The sequence below is a fragment of the Hyperoodon ampullatus genome (genome assembly GCF_949752795.1).
Source record: "Hyperoodon ampullatus genome assembly, chromosome: 11".
NCBI classification, from domain to species: Eukaryota; Metazoa; Chordata; class Mammalia; order Artiodactyla; family Ziphiidae; genus Hyperoodon; species Hyperoodon ampullatus.
In genome coordinates this window covers 93,327,415-93,344,460 of record NC_136924.1, presented here as the reverse complement: position 1 = coordinate 93,344,460, position 17,046 = coordinate 93,327,415, and the positions used below count along the sequence as shown (strand labels likewise).

At 42.9% G+C, this 17,046-nt stretch overlaps 1 protein-coding gene across 2 annotated transcripts in view; it reads left to right on the top strand.

Annotated features, from left to right (window-relative positions):
- Positions 1-15,181, top strand: part of BORCS5 (BLOC-1 related complex subunit 5) — a 98,165-nt gene extending 82,984 nt beyond the window's left edge. For both annotated transcript variants that reach the window (XM_079715560.1, XM_079715559.1), the window contains one exon: positions 14,523-15,181. In XM_079715560.1, the coding sequence (XP_079571686.1) occupies positions 14,523-14,753 (231 nt within the window). In that variant the 3' untranslated portion in view covers positions 14,754-15,181. The remainder of the gene's footprint in view (positions 1-14,522) is intronic.
- Positions 15,182-17,046: the final 1,865 nt, after the last annotated feature.

Sequence of the window (17,046 nt, the reverse complement as noted above, 5' to 3'; positions counted from 1 at the left end):
TGTTTTGGCTGCCTTGGGTCTTCGTTGCTGCGTTCGGTCTTTCTCTAGTTGTGGCGAGCGGGGGCTACTCTTTGTTGTGATGTGCGGGCTTCTTATTGTGGTGGCTTCTGTTGTTGCGGAGCACGGGCTCTAGGTGTGCAGGCTTCAATAGTTGGGGCTCACGGACTCTAGAGCGCAGGCTCAGTAGTTGTGGCACACGGGCTTAGTTGCTCCGTGGCATGTGGGATCTTCCCGGACCAGGGCTTGAACCCGTGTCCCCTGCATTGGCAGGTGGATTCTTAACCACTGCGCCACCAGGGAAGCCCTGGGTTTGGAGTTTGAGAAGATAGCAGCCCTTGGTTTGCTGGCCTCAGCCCATCGTGGCCTCCACCTCCCAACCCCCATGTTCCTAAATTGACCTCCTTGGGAAACTGTCATTTAAATGTAGAATGAGTGCAGAGAAAGTGAACTATTTGAGACCAAATAAAAATTGACCTTGAGCCTTAAGTTAACATTAAGAGCTGAACATTTAAAGGGTGGGAAAGATGAGTGACTTTTTAAAATGTAGTCTCAATTAAGTCCTTAAGCAATTTTTTTTTTTGTTTTTAACATTTTTAAAAACCTTAAGTTACTGAGGGAGAGGAAAAGCAATAGTCTGTTGATTGTATAGACTTGAATTTTGTTAACTGTGAAACACAATTTACCTATTCATTTTCTTTTGATCTATGAAAAAGTTAAATTTTCTTTTTCCACCTTGAACCTATCTACAACTTAAGGTTTTAGAATTTAGAAGATGTACAGTCTTCTTTCTGAAGCTCTTACTGTTATTCACACATCTTTTTTCTAACTTAGAACTATAGGCCCTTGTAGTATGTATCCCTACTTTGACAAGGTTACCTTTACTTTGAAAAGGAAGTTACATCAAGCATTTAGACATCTTCCATAGCACGACCCACCTGTCCCAAACCAGCATCAAAGCTTATTCTATCAGGAATTTTGTACTTTTAATATTTATTTATTTGGTTGTACTGGGTCTTAGTTGCGGCAGGCGGGCTCCTTAGTTGTGGCATGCGAACTCTTAGTTGCAGCATGCATGTGGGATCTAGTTCCCTGCCCACGGATAGAACCCGGGCCCCCTGCATTGGGAGCGTGGAGTCTTATCCACTGCGCCACCAGGAACGTCCCCAGGAAATTTTTAAAAATAATTTTTGAAGCAGGGTACTCTTGTTGGAGAAGATATCATTATTAAAGCTCTTCTGCTTGTTTTCAAAGTATTTTTGAAAAAAATATATATATCTGCAAGTACATGGGTATTTTAAAATTTTACTATGTTGGGTAGCAGCGAACAGTGGTAATAGTAACTCATTCTCATGGCTGAACATATAAATCAAAAACACATGGAAGGACTTGTAGGTGAATAATGATTTCAGTTATTAAGTAGTGTGAAATGTTTCTGTAAGGGAACTTTGGGGTGAGTAATGTGACTCTTTTGTAAGATTTTCAGTAGCACAAGTTCAGAATAAAAATAAAACATGTCAGCAAAAAACACAGTGGTAGATTGTCCTCTGAGTGATTGCATAAGCCTTGAAGATAGTGTAACAGGGATGAGGCATAACAATAGCTCCCTGCCTTTACAACAGAGATACCTGTGCCTGTTTGGATATCTTCAAATGTCATTTTTTCTGCCCTTATTTACTTAATCTTGCTTTTCCATTTTTCACGTAAAAGACGTTTCTAGACATAGTTTCTCTTTCAGTTCACATATATTTTATAATTTATGGAGCTCTGGGGTTTTTTTTGGTTTTGTTTTTTGGTGGTTTTATTTTTTGGCCATGCTGCGCGGCTTGCAGGATCTTAGTTCCTCAACCAGGGATGGAACCTGTGTCTCCTGCAATGGAAGGGCGGAGTCCTAACCACTGGACTTCCCTGGAGCTTTGTTTATCTGGGGCTGTTCTTTATCTCATTTATTCCTCACATTTAATCCCGTGAGATAAGTCCGATCATTATCCCCAGTTTAAGGGTGAAGAAACTGGAGCTCAATGTGGTTAAGTAATTGGTTCAAAGTTACAAAGATAATCATATGCACAACCAAGACTTTGACCCAGTTCTGTCTGACACTATTGTCTGCACCTGCAAGCTACATATAGTTGTCCGTAAAGCTTGGTGACTCAAGCCTCACAGTAATTCTTTGTTTATTTCATTGTTTCTGTCGAAGCCCCCTCCCCTTCTGAGAGAAGCGCACCCCTCTCAGAGCGATTCTGAGTCACTCACCTCCAGCTCAAGATGCCTCCGATGTGTAAACAGATTATTCCCAGGCTCTGGATGGTCATTTCACACCTGAGGTGAAAGCTCTGGTGAAACCTTGGGAGGTGAACTATTGAGAATTTAAGCCAGTGGGTCTGAAAACCACTGAGTCCTTTTCTGCCACCGCAGCTCAGCCAGGACGGGAGCGTCCGCGAAACAGGTCCCTCCCGAGGTGAAGCGCGCACCCTCATGGACGTTGGTGTCATGAATAGCCACTTCTCGTCTGGTAGCAGTAACTATCCAGAGACAGGGATGGCATCCAGGATAATCTTGGTCATGGACCTGAAGCCTCCAGAGTCCTCAAAGTGATGTGAAAATTGACCAGAATGTTTTCCCTTCCACACCGCATCGGGCCTTCCCCATATGAGTTCTGGGGAGACTATTGTCTGGTTAACATCTAGCTACTCCCTTTTTTCCTGGTCTGTAGTCCAACTTAACAGTGCCCGTGGGTTCAATCTTCAAGCAAGTTTTACTCTTTTACTTCCTTGGACCTTTTGTCCCAAGAGGACCAGATCCCACTTCAAGCTCATCTCTGGCAGGACTTCTCTGGAGGCTCCCAGCCCGTTTGCAGTGGCTCTTCACTGGCCTCCTCTCCCCTCCTTTTTTCTTTTTAATAAATTTATTTGATATTCAGCTCATCAGCTGGAGGCTCACTTTCCTGGAAGGGATCTAAATTCTCCTTTTAAGGATCTCAAAAGCAGATTTTTAAAAGAAATTCAATGAATGTTTTGAGACAGAGGCCCAGGTCAGTTCTCCTGAAAAGATCCCAAATTTGGATTTTTTTTCTTAATATTGAGTTGTAAGAGGTCTTTATATATTCTGGATATGTCTATTATCAGATGTTGATCAATAGATAATATTTCTTCTCTTAGTCTGTGGCTTGCCTTATTGTTTTCTTAATGGTATCTTTCAAGGAGAAGTTTTACATTTTGATGAAGATCAATTTAACCATTTTTTGTTTTATGGTTAATGTTTTTTGGACCTGTTTAAGAAATCTTTGCCTACCGCAAGGTAGCAAAGGTTTTTCTTCTAAAAGTTGTATAGTTTTAGCTTCTATGCTTAGGTCTGTGATCCATTTCATGCTAATTTTTGTGTATGGGGTGAGGTGTAGGGGTTCAGGTTTTATTGTGTTCTTCCAAAAATTGTTGAAAAAATTTCTTTTCCCCATTAAATTACCTTAAAAACTTTGTAAAAAAAAATCAATTGACCCAAGTATGTTTAGATCTATTTCTACACTCTCTTCAGTTTCATTGATCTATATATGTCTCCATGCCAATCCTGATTACTATAGCTTTTTTTTTTTAATCTTTATTGGAGTATAATTGCTTCACAATACTGTGTTAGTTTCTGTTGCACAACAAAGCGAATCAGCCATATGCATACACATGTCTCCATATCCCCTCCCTCTTGAGCCTCCCTCCCATCTTCTCTATCCCACCCTAGTAGGTCAGCGCAAAGGACCAAGCCAATCTCCCTGTGCTATGCTGCTGCTTCCCACCAGCCAACTATTTTACATTCGGTAGTGTATATGTCGATGCTGCTCTCACTTCGCCCTCCCACCCCATGTCATCAAGTCCATTCTCTATGTCTACCTCTTTATTCCTGCCCTGCAACTAGGTTCATCAGTACCATTTTTTTTTTTTAGATTCCATATATATGCGTTAGCATATGGTATTTGTTTTTTTGACTTACTTCACTCTGTATGACAGACTCTAGGTCCATCCACCTCACTACAAATAACTCAATTTCGTTTCTTTTTATGGCTGAGTAATATTACATTGTATATATGTGTCACATCTTCTTTATCCATTCATCTGTCGATGGACGTTTAGGTTGGTTCCACATCTTGGCTATTGTAAAGAGCACTGCAGTGAACATTGTGGTACATGCCTTTTTTTGAATTATGGTTTTCTTAGGGTATATGCCCAGTGGTGGGATTGCTGGGTCATATGGTAGTTCTATTTTTAGTTTTTTAAGGAACCTCCATACTGTTTTCCATAGTGGTTGTACCAATTTACATCCCCACCAACAGTGCAGGAGGGTTCCCTTTCACCACACCCTTTCCAACATTTATTGTTTCTAGCTTTTTTGATAATGGCCATTCTGACCAGCGTGAGGTGATACCTCATTGTAGTTTTGATTTGCATTTCTCTAATAATTAGTGATGTTAAGCATCTTTCCATGTGCCTCTTGGCCACCTGTATGTCTTCCTTGGTGAAATGTCTGTTTAGGTCTTCCGCCCATTTTTTACCTGGATTGTTTGTTTTTTTGATATTGAGCTCCATGAGCTCTTTGTATATTTTGGAGATTAATCCTTTGTCTGTTGTTTCATTTGCAAATATTTTCTCCCATTCTGAGGGTTGTCTTTCTGTCTTGTTTATGGTTTCCTTTGCTATGCAAAAGATTTTAAGATTAATTAAGTCCCATTTGTTTATTTTTGTTTTTATTTCCGTTACTCTAGGAGGTGGGCCAAAAAAGATCTTGCTGTGGTTTATGTCAAAGAACATTTTTCCTATGTTTTCCTCTAAGATTTTTATAGTGTCTGGTCTTACATTTAAGTCTTTAATCCATTTGGAGTTCATTTTTGTGTATGGTGTTAGGGAGTGTTCTAATTTCATTCTTTTACATGTAGCTGTCCAGTTTCCCAGCACTACTTATTGAAGAGGCTGTCTTTTCTCCATTATATATGTTCTTGCCTCCTTTGTCGTAAATTAGGTGCCCATATGTGTGTGGGTTTATCTCTGGGCTTTCTATCCTGTACCATTGATCTATATTCCTGTTTTTGTGCCAGTACCATACTGTTCTTGATTACTGTAGCTTTGTGGTATAGTTTGAAGTCGGGGAGCCTGATTCCTCCAACTCCACTTTTCTTTCTCAAGATTGCTTTGGCTATTTGGGGTCTTTTGTGTTTCCATACGAATTGTCAAATTTATTGTTCTAATTCTGTGAAGAATGCCATTGGTAGTTTATTAGGGATTGCATTGAATCTGTAGATTGCTTTGGGTAGTATACTCATTTTCACGATACTGATTCTCCCAATCCAAGAACATGGTATATTTCTCCATCTGTTTATGTCATCTTTGATTTCTTTCATCAGTGTTTTATAGTTTTCTGAGTTCAAGTCTTTCATCTTTTTAGGCAGGTTTATTCCTAGGTATTTTATTCTTTTTGTTGCAATGGTAAATGGGAGTGTTTCCTTAATTTCTCTTTCTGATTTTTCGTTGTTGGTGTATAGGAATGCCAGAGATTTCTGTGCATTAATTTTGTATCCTGCAAACTTACCAAATTCATTGATTAGTTCTAGTAGTTTTCTGGTGGCATCTTTAGGATTTTCTATATATAGAATCATGTCATCAGCAAACAGTGACAGTTTTACGTCTTCTTTTCCAATTTGTATTCCTTTTTCTTCTCTGACTGCTGTGGCTAGGACTTCCAAAACTATGTTGAATAAGAGCGGTGAGTGTGGACATCCTTGTCTTGTTCCCGATCTTAGTGGAAATGCTTTCAGTTTTTCACCATTGAGTATGATGCTTGCTGTGGGTTTGTCATATATGGCCTTTATTATGTTGAGGTAGGTTCCCTCTATGCCCACTTTCTGGAGAGTTTTATCATAAATGGGTGTTGAATTTTGTCAAAAGCTTTTTCTGCATCTATTGAGATGATCATATGGTTTTTATTCCTTAATTTGTTCATGTGGTGTATCACATTGATTGATTTGCATATATTGAAGAATCCTTGCATCCCTGGAATAAATCCCCCTTGATCATGGTGTATGATCCTTTTAATGTGTTGTTGGATTCTGTTTGCTAGTATTTGGTTCAGGATTTTTGCATCTATGTTCATCAGTGATATTGGTCTATAATTTTCTTTTTTTGTGATATCTTTTTCTGGTTTTGGTATCAGGGTGATGCTGGCTTCATAGAATGAATTTGGGAATGTTTCTCCTGCAATTATTTGGAAGTGTTAGAGAAGAATTGGTGTTAGCTCTTCTGTAAATGTTGGATAGAATTCGCCTGTGAAGCCATCTGGTCCTGGGCTTTTGTTTGTTGGAAGATTTTAAATTATGGTTTCAATTTCATTACTTGTGATAGGTCTGTTTATGTTTTCTAATTCTTCCTGGTTCACTCTTGGAAAATTGTACCTTTCCAAGAATTTGGCCATTTCTTCATGGTTGTCCATTTTATTGGCATATAGTTGTTTGTAGTAGTCTCTTATAATCCTTTGTATTTCTGCGTGTCAGTTGTGATTTCTCCTTTTTCATTTCTAAATTTATTGATTTGCGTCTTCTCCCGTTTTTTTCTTGTTGAGTCTGGCTAAGGGTTTATCAATTTTGTTTATTTTCTCAAAGAACCAGGTTTTAGTTTCATTGATCTTTGCTATTGCTTTCATTTCTGTTTCATTTATTTCTGCTTTGATATTTATTATTTCTTTCCTTCTACTGACTTTGGGCTTTCTTTGTTCTTCTTTCTCTAGTTGTTTTAAGTGTAGGGTTAGATTGTTTATTTGAGATTTTTCTTGTTTCTTGAGGTGAAATTGTATTGCTCTAAACTTCCCTCTTAGAACTGCTTTTGCTGCATCCCATAGGTTTTGGGTCATTGTGTTTTCATTGTCATTTGTTTCTCTGTATTTTTAAATTTCTTCTTTGATTTCTTCAGTGATCTCTTGGTTATTTAGTAGCACACTGTTTAGCCTCCATGTATTTGTGTTGTTTAGTTTTTTTTCCTGTAATTGATTTCCAGCCTCATAATGTTGTGGTCAGAAAAGATGCTTGATATGATTTCAATTTTCTTAAATTTTCCGAGGCTTGATTTTTGACCCAAGATGTGATCTGTCCTGGAGAATGTTCCATGTGCACTTGAGAAGAATGTATTCTGCCACTTTTGGGTGGAATGTTCTGTAAATATCACTTAGATCTATCTGGTCTATTGTGTCATTTAAAGCTTGTGTTTCCTTATTATTTTCTGTTTGGATGATCTGTCCATTGGTGTAAGTGGGGTGTTAAAGTCCCGTACTGTTATTGTGTTACTGTTGATTTCTCCTTTCATGGTTGTTAGCATTTGCCTTATGTATTGAGGTGCTCCCATGTTGGGTGCATAAACATTTATAATTGTTATATTTTCTTCTTGGATTGATCCTTTGATCATTATGTAGTGTCCCTCCTTATCTCTTGTAACAGTCTTTATTTTAAAGTCTATTTTATCTGATATGAGTATTGCTACTTCAGCTTTCTTTTGATTTCCATTTGCATGGAGTATCTTTTTCCATTCCTTCACTTTCAGTCTGTGTGTGTCCCTACGTCTGAAGTGAGTCTCTTGTAGACAGCATATATATGGGTCTTGTTTTTGTATCCATTCAGCCAGTCTGTGTCTTTTGGTTGGGGTATTTAATCCATTTACATTCAAGGTTATTATTGATATGTATGTTCCTATTACCATTTACTTAATTGTTTGGGGTTTGTTTTTGTGGGTCTTCTTCTCTTGTGTTTCCTGCTTAGAGAAGTTTCTTTAGCATTTGTTGTAAAGCAGGTTTGGTGGTGCTGAATTCTCTTAGCTTTTGCTTGTCTGAAAAGCTTTTGACTTCTCCACCGAATCTGAATGAGATCCTTGCTGGGTAGAGTAATCTTCGTTATAGGTTTTTCTCTTTCATCACTTTAAGTATATCCTGCCACTCCCTTCTGGCCTGCAGAGTTTCCACTGAAAAATCAGCTGATAACCTTATGGGGATTCCTTTGTATGTTATTTTTTGTTTTTCTCCTGCTGCTTTTAATATTTTTTCTTTGAATTTAATTTTTTTTGTTGGATTAATATGTGTCTTCGTGTGTTTTTCCTAGGGTTTATCCTATATGGGACTCTCTGTGCTTCCTGGACTTGGGTGACTATTTCCTTTCCCATGTTAGGGGAGTTTTCAACTATAATCTCTGCAAATATTTTCTCAGACCCTTTCTTTTTCTCTTCTTCTTCTGGGACCCGTATAATTCGAATGTTGGTGCATTTAGTGTTGTCCCAGAGGTCTCTGAGATTGTCATCAATTCTTTTCATTCTTTTTTCTTTATTCTGCTCCTTGGCAGTTATTTCCACCATTTTGTCTTCCAGCTCACTTATTCATTCTTCTGCCTCAGTTATTCTGTTATTGATTCCTTCTAGTTATTTTTCATTTCAACTATCTTGTTGTTCATCTCTGTTTGTTTGTTCTTTTTCCAAGATTCTGGATCACCTTTACTATCATTACTCTGAATTCTTTTTCAGGTAGACTGCCTATTTCCTCTTCATTTATTTGGTCTTATAGGTTTTTTACCTTGCTCCTTCATCTGTGAAACATTTTTTTGCCATCTGTGTTTTTTTTTTTTTTTTTTAATGAGTGGGATTGTGTTCCTGTTTTATTGGTTGTTTGGCCTGAGGCTTCCAACACTGGAGTTTGTAGGCTATTGGGTAGAGCTGGGTCTTGGTGCTGAGATGAGGAACTCCGTGTGACCTCACTCTGATGAATATTCCCTGGGGTCTGAGGTTCTCTGTTAGTCCAGTGGTTTGGATTCGGAGCTCCCACTGCAGGAGCTTCAGCTTGACCCCGGGCTCATGAACCAAGATCCTGCAAGGTGCCTGGGGTGGCAAAAAAAAAAAAAAAAAAAAGTGAAAAATAAAATTAGACTAGGAAACTAACAGATATATTAGGAAGAATATAAAAACAAAAATATAGAGGAAACAACAACCAGAAGGTACATCAGTACCACAATAGTAAAAAAGAGGAGGAGGGGAATAAAAAAGGGAGGGGGGAAGAACTTGGCTCTGGAGGGTGGGGCCTAAGCAAGGGTGAGGTTTGGGTGGTGGGTGGGGCCAGTGCTCAGGACCCACAGGGCTGGAAAAGGCCCTGGGGGCTGTGGGGGGTGGGGCTTAGGCTCAAGGAACAGAAGGGGCCCTGGCATGCCCCCCACCCCTGGTCTCAGAGGGCAGGACACCTCACCTGGGAGCCTAGCAGGCTTTCTGGGCTTGAGTGAGTGGGGCAGATGCCCTCCTCTCTTCTCCTGCTCCTCCAGTCTAGGAGGGCCTCTCCTGCCTGCCTCTCCCGATCTCCCCGGCCTCCTTCCTATGCCCCGAGGACCCATGTGGCCTGGATGGGGCTTTGTGGCAGGGGTACCGCCTTGGGAGCTCAGCAGGCTCCCCGGCCTGAGTGGGCCAGGCAATCGCCCTCCGCTCCTCTCCCGCTCTTCCTGGAGAGTCCCTCCCACCTGCCTCTCCTGATCTCCCTGGCCTCAGGGGCACTGATCCTGTCTGGCCTCCACTTCTCCTCCCTCCTCAGTCCCTCTATGTCCTACCAGTTCACTTTGGGGTTCCTCACATCCCCTGGGCCACAGAGTGCCTCACCAGCAGTGGACAGGTGCCCTAGTTGTGGGGAGACGCTAACTCCACATCTTCCCACACCACCATCTTGACTCCGCCCTGTAGCTTTAAATTAAGTTTTGAAAGAATTACTATAAGTCTTCAGACTTTGTTTTTTTTCAGAATTCTTTTGACCATTCTGTTTACTTAGAATCAGCTTATCAAATCCCTACCAAAAAAAGCCATCTAGAATTTTGATTCAGATTTCAAATGAATCTATAAATTGATTTGGCAAGAACTGACATCTTAATGATGTTGAATCTTCCAATCCATGAACATGGTATACCTCTCCATTTTCGAGACCGCCTTTAATTTTTCATTGCAGGGTTTTGTAATATCAGTGTGTAGGTCTTATATATATTTTGTGACATTTTCTCTAAGCTTTTTATGTTGATGCAATTGTAAATTTTGTATTTTTTATTCCATTGTCCAGTTGTTCATTGCAAATATATAGAAATACAATTGATTTTTGTATGTTGACCGTGTATCTTGAAACCCTGCTAAATTCACTTCGTGGTTTTATTAGTTTTTGGTTCTAAGCTTCCTTAAGATTTTCTAGGTACACCATGTCATCTGCAGATTAAGACCCTTTTATTTATTCCTCTCCAGTTCCTGTGCCTTTTATTTCCTTTGGTTGACTTATTGCAGTGGCTAGGACCTCTAGTACAACTTTGAATAGAAGTGGTGAGAATGGGCATCCTTGCCTTATTCCTGATCTTAGGGAGAAAAGTGTCTTTCACCACTTAACTGTGATGTTAGCCGTTGGGTTTTCACAGATGGCCTTTATCAGACTGAAGAAGTTTCCTTCTGTTCCTAATTTGCTGAAATTTTTCATAATTTGTTGAATGATTTTTCTGTGTCTGTTGAAATGATTATATGATTTTTAACCTTTATTATATTGAAATTGCAAATTACTTTGATCTTCAGATGCTGAAAAAGCTTACATCCTTGAGATAAACCCCACTTGGTAATGATATACTATCTTTTTTGTATGTTTCTGGATTTGACTTGCTGGATCCAATATTTTGGATCCATTGCTGGCAGTGGACTGACCAGGTGGGCAAATAGGATGCCCCATCCACATAAGGTATTTGCAGTGACTTTGAGCCCCTTCTATAGATGTCTAATGTCATAGTAAAGCCTGCACTTACACCCACAAATAATCTCACCTCCTTTTTCACCTGCCCTTTGAGAGGTACTGCCATCAGAGACAGTATATGAGTATGTGGGGCAAGGTTTGAAGTATGAGTTTAAGAGTAAACAGTGAGTTCCTTAGGGCAGGGACTTTATCACATTCATTCTATCAGTGTAAGATTAAATCGAACTGGTGTTACAGAGACCCAGAATTATGGTGGCTTATACAGAATGGAAATTTTTTTTTTACCTTGTTTTTTTTTTTTTTTTTTTAAATATTTATTTATTTATTTAGTTGGTTGCACCGGGTCTTAGTTGTGGCAGGCGGGCTTCTTAATTGCGGCTCATGGGCTCCTTAGTTGAGGCATGAGAACTCTTAGTTGCAGTATGAATGTGGGAACTAGTTCCCTGACCAGGCGTTGAACCCAGGCCCCCTGCATTGGGAGTGCGGAGTCTTAACCACTGCACCACCAGGGGAAGTCCCGACCTTGTTTGTTTCTTTTAAATTAATTTTTATCGGAGTCTGGTTGATTTACAGTGTTGTGTTTCTGCTGTACAGCAAAGTGAATCAGTTATACATATATTCACTCTTTTTTAGATACTTTTTCCATATAGGTCATTACAGACTATTGAACAGAGTTTCCTGGGCTATACAGTCAAAATGGAAATTTGTTGTTCTCTCCCACACCTGGTTCGACTCTCATGGGGAAAAATCCTCATGGACCCAGACTTCTTCTAGTTCACTGCTCTGCCGACCCACAGATTATGAGCTTAGTTATTCTCGTGGTCCATGGGGGCTGCATCTGCATTTCAGCAGCAGCAGAGGGAGGGAGGGGACAAGGAAGGAGAGGAGCATGCCAGCTAACTCTTAGGAAGGCGCCCGGAAGCTCCAGGAGAGACTTCCTCATATACATGTTGCTGACTGGCACTTAGTCGTGTGGTCACAGCAAGGCCAGGGTTTTGAGGCAGGAGTCATGGGGAATAAATAGTCATTCGCTGTCTATTGGAAAATCTAATAGTTTTTTCATTTAAATGGCTCCTCTGGAAGTTCCTGAAACAAAGTTATTTGCAACATTCCCCCTTCTGGGCCTGAGTTTCCTGGAATAGTAAAGTCATGTTAACAAAGAGAGTGGAAAAGAAAAGTCATGTTAATGTACACAGTAAGCCGTGTGGGTGTAAATAGTTTTGGTTCTTAATACCTGTATCGCTAGGACTCTGCATGGTGCATGGCACACAGTAGTACTCGATAAATGTCTGTTGACTCTGTATGTTGTATTTATGCTTCCTTGTTAGAGACTACATGCCAAAATAGAAACAGGAAAGGTGAATATGTTCCCGATTGTCCAAATGGTAAGATTCAGCATTGCATTAGATGCTGACATTGCCTAAAGCCATGTCAGAAATGCTGGAGTAAGTGTGTGTACCTGGGGTTCATGGGCACATCCTTAGGTAGGGGTAGGGGTCAGGAGCAGTATCGTCTGAGCAAAGGGTGGGGCATGAGAAGCAGGCATTGCCCATTTTATTACACTCTTCCAGGTATTCAAGTCTTAGCTGCACCAAACTGAGACTTGACTTGCAGCAATCAGAAAGAATGCGAAAAGATCTAAAAGGCAATAACTTTTCCATCACGTGATTTGATGTTCCTTAACGCCATGCCGTGTACCAGCTAAAATCTCGTGTGCCCCTAATGGTACACTCTCTCAATTAAATACAGTAAAAGGAAGATGCTGGACTGAGGAAATCTGGGATTTAGTCTTGGTTCTGTCACTGTAAGACCTTGGAGGTCGCTCAGCCCTAAGTTTCCTCTTCTGTGGTTCTTTCCCTCTGGGGCCGTCATGGAATTGCCTCTTGGAAGACATACTCTAAGCATGTTTGAGCAGCGTGCTTGAATTCAGTGTGCTCACCTAAGCCTTCAGCATGACATGGCTTTGGACAGAAGCTCTGGACACATTAAACGTGGCCTCAGCTGGATGTGGAAGTGTGTAAGGAAGTGTATGCCATTGAACAAGAACTTTGCTAAGATGGTTGTAAAAGCTGTCTGATCAGGTGTCAGTCAGGCCGTAGGGGAGGGGATGGGTTGATTGCCAAGGGCCTTAGGCACGATCAGGTAGAGCCTTGGAGGCCATTGCAGATCAACTCTGACTCAGGAGTCTGTCTAGTCTGGTAGAGTCGGGGGCTGGGGGCCAGGAATGCCCCCGCCAAGCGAAACGTGATGACCCGAGAAGGTTCTGAATTCTGGTGCAGGCTGTTCCATGGGCTGTGCTGGCCCACGAGTGGGTCCCAGCTGGCTCCCACAGTCTCGCAGAAGGCGGAGTGTTCCTAGGTGCCGGACTGAATTGCCATCCTGAGAAGGCTGGCGCCGACTGTGAGGAAGACGATCGTTTCCTGCCTCACCACCTCCGAAGTGCTGAGTGCCTGAACAGGCTTGCAGAGAGCCCCTCTGGAGGTGGAAACCGCTTCCGCCTTGTCTGGCGTTTCCCGTTCAGATGGATTATTTTCCTCCCTGCGCACCCCAGCCCTTCACCAGCTGCCTTTCGTTGTCCCCTCGGCATTTCCAAACAAGTGACGGGAGAACCAACGATACAATAAGCCCTGAGTCCTTGTAACAAACCCCCTGCTCCTCAGCACCGTCCCTCTCTCCGCACACGCACAACGTCAAAATAGAATTGGTTATTTTGTTTTCGGGGGCTGCCCTGGCGTGGGTCTCTTATAAGTTAGAGTGTTTGTTTTGTTTTTGTCTTTATCACACCGTGTTCGGAGGCTCTGCGGTAACTCGCGTTGCGGGCCAGCGCTTGGCTGGGTGCGGGGGTTGGGAGGGGCCGTGCTCCTGGGAGGACAAGAAGGAAGGGTTGAGGTGCCGTTTGCACTTTGGGACAGGAGCATGAGTCTCGGGGGTGTGACTGTTTCCTCCCTGGTTGGGGAAGGAAACAAGTGGGGAGGGAGTGGATGCGGGTCCATGCAGAGGAGGGGTGCGGGCATCCGACTCGCTGGCGGTTCCCTCCTCCTCCTGTTTCTATCCAGATGATAGGTACCAAAGAACCTTGCCAGGGGAGGAAAAGAGGTCACAAAAGGGGAGCCCAGAGCCTCAAGTTTGCTTGACGGGGGGGAGGGTGCCCGAAGCAGGCCTCCGTTTGCCCCGCATGGTATATAGACTTGACTTGGTTGGCATCTGTGGTCCTGGCGGGGAGTGCCCCCCCCTCCAGGCAGCTCTCCCGGAGTGACTGCGGTCTGCAGCTTCCAGGGAGGAGGGAGGACAAAGCCGAGTCCTGAGCACGTCGTCGTCTCATTTCGTCCTCACAGCAACCCTGCAAGTCTGCCGTCAGTCCCCAGATTTTTGCAGATGAAAGACCTGAGACAGAAAGCATACATACTAGCAACCCACGGGGCAGAGCCGGAGTCAGACCTTGGTCTGCCTGATTTCTGAGCCCAGGATTCTTCCCTGTAGAGAGAAAGAGCTAGAAATCCCAGGGTCTCAACAAGGACTAGATGGCTCACGCTCCCAGAAGGCAGAGCTGGAGGCCGTCAGCCCAGTCTCCCTCTGCAGAAGGTTCTGGGGCAGCAGCCAGTCAGGCCGTGTCCTGGAAGGTTTTTATGCCCAGCGATTCCACTTCCTGCAAAGCTGGTCGCCCCCCACATGGCCTGTGGGCTCCGCACCTCGTGCTCATCCCCCAGCCTCGTGACGGGACTTGTTGCCTCTGGATTGAATGTGTCTCACTTCTCTCCCTCCTGCAGATGGATCTGTCTGTAGAAACCCTCTTTAGCTTCATGCAGGAGCGCCAGAAAAGATACGCCAAGTACGCCGAGCAGATCCAGAAGGTGAACGAGATGTCGGCCATCCTGCGCCGTATCCAGATGGGCATCGACCAGACAGTGCCGCTGCTGGAGCGGCTCAACAGCCTGCTGCCCGAGGCCGAGCGCCTGGAGCCCTTCAGCATGAAGCCCGACAGCGAGCTCAGGCTGTAGCCGCCTCCCCCCACCGGCTGTGGTCGGGGGACCGCCAGGGCCCCAGGACGCTTGGAACCAAAGGCGTCGGAGGTGACCGAAGGCCTCCCTGAGGGCACGGGAAGCAGTCCAGCCGCCCTGGAGACTGCGATGCCCCAGCTGTTCCCTTGACGCGCTCTCCCTCTGCAAAGCCAGCAAACCTACTCTCAGTGGTCACCGAAGTTGGAATGTTTGAACTGTTAAGGACTCTTTACAGAACTCTGCCTTGGGACTTATTTTTATTTTGCGTCGTTTTTTTTTTTAATTGACAGTGTATATTATCTAGTCTAGCTTGCAGACTGAAAATACGAAGACAAGGGGAGAAATATTTTAAGAAGCTCTGTGTCCTTGACGCCTTTGTGAAATTTTTCTCAGTAGGCTGTCTTGTGGGTTGTAAACATAAAGAACTAATTTAATCCAGGTGTGTGTGTTGTGTTTCCATCGTAGCACGTCTTTATCTGGCCTAGCATTGCTCCTGTGTCAGCTTAGGGTGCCCCTCCTGTGTCGTCATCGGAAACTGAAGACTCCCTTTCCACAGCCTGGTCGGGTTCATCTCCCACTGATAACTGGTTTCCTTGATGCAGATACAGTTTAGGTTTCCTCTTACGACATCAGCGCTGGCAGGACTCCAATTTTGGGGGCAGGTTTTAGCCCGCGTTTGCTTTACTAGCTTTGCAGACTCGTGGAGCAGAGTGGAGAGCGCTCACCCAGCAGGCGTCCACGGAGCCCGCTGGGCGGGCCAGGCACTGTGCCGGGGATACAAAAAAGGCTGAAGAGGAAAAACGCCAAGTGCTGCTGAATTGCTATGGGAGATTAGGAAATGAAGCAATTTGAGTAACCACAAAAGTACTCAGTGCAGTACTTTGCACATCATAAACGTTCTAATGGAAGAAAAGATTGCAGAAGCAAAGAAGTGGAACGTACGAACAGATCCAGGCAGGCAAACGGAGACCAGGAGCCGGGGATATAGGGAGGTCACGGGGGCCCACGGGGCTCCCTAGATTCCTCCAGACCTCAGAGGGTGTTTTTTGTGTCCAAACAGCCTTAGGTATATTTGTAAGGTTAAAATTGATCCCACTTAGTTTAGCATCTCTCAGTTAAACTTTATCTGATTCTAACCTCGAATTTTGATTGAACACTATCTTGTAAGGTTCTTAGAACCCGGGATAAAATGTAGGGCATAAAACAACTGGATGACAGCAGAAATATGAACATTCCAAGCTAAATGGAAAAAATAATTTTAAAAAATTTAGACACAGGAAAAAAATCAATAGCTTCTAGCATTTTCTAAGGACCAAAAAAATATCAAGATTGCTCATTCCCTCTGAACTGGAAAGACAACTTGGAAACCAGAACCAAGGGGAGAGGCCAAGGCAACATCTGCCTTCTTCAGAGGGCAACCTTCTGGGAACTGCTGCTTTACCCATCAGGAAGGAAGGCGGGTAGAGACATCCAGCCAGAGGAGATCAAGGGGTCTGAGGGAGCCAGGGAGGGATTGGAAGCCCTGAGCTGGGAGTGGGGAGCTAGACCTTTAGAGTTTGTTGGGCCACTCTGGTGAAGGAAGCTCGTCTTTGTAATGCCTTCGGTGGTCAGGATTTTAGTGGGGCTTTAAACCATTCCTAGAGCAATTCATTAGAGTACAATCAAGAAAGATGTTCTGTAATTTTAGAAACCTGTTAAATAGCTAAGGTTATTCTAGGAAATGTCACGGAGAGGAAGGCAGCCAGATTTATTGAATAATGCATTCCTCCCCACCCACCCCCCTGTGTTCAGTGCTCCTTTCATGTATTAAATTTCCATGTAATTGAGGATCTGGTTCTGGACTGTATTCAGATCCGTTGATCTTTCTCTCCATACTGTTTCATGCTGGGTTTTGTTCGTTTTTTCACAGTTTTAATATTATAATTTCACAGCACATTTTAATACCTGATGTGGCTAGACTAGGTACCCACCTACTCTAATTACTATTTTTTCCTAACTTCACTTTTTTTTTTTTTAACTTCAAACTGGCAGAAAAGTTGAAAAACTAATAAAAGGCATTCTCATAGTCCCTTCCCCTAGACTGACAGAAAGTGGCATTTTTCAGCCCTCAACCATCACTGTCGTTTTTTTGAGTTCCTGGAGTATACAGAACCTGGCTCTGAACACAGAGACATGCTTGTAGCTTTCAAAGAAGGAAAAGCTGGTTGTCTACAGAGCTGTCAGAATAGCTCAGGGATCACGTTGCATTACCCTCACTGCACTTAATACAATTTACAAATAAAAGCACATAACA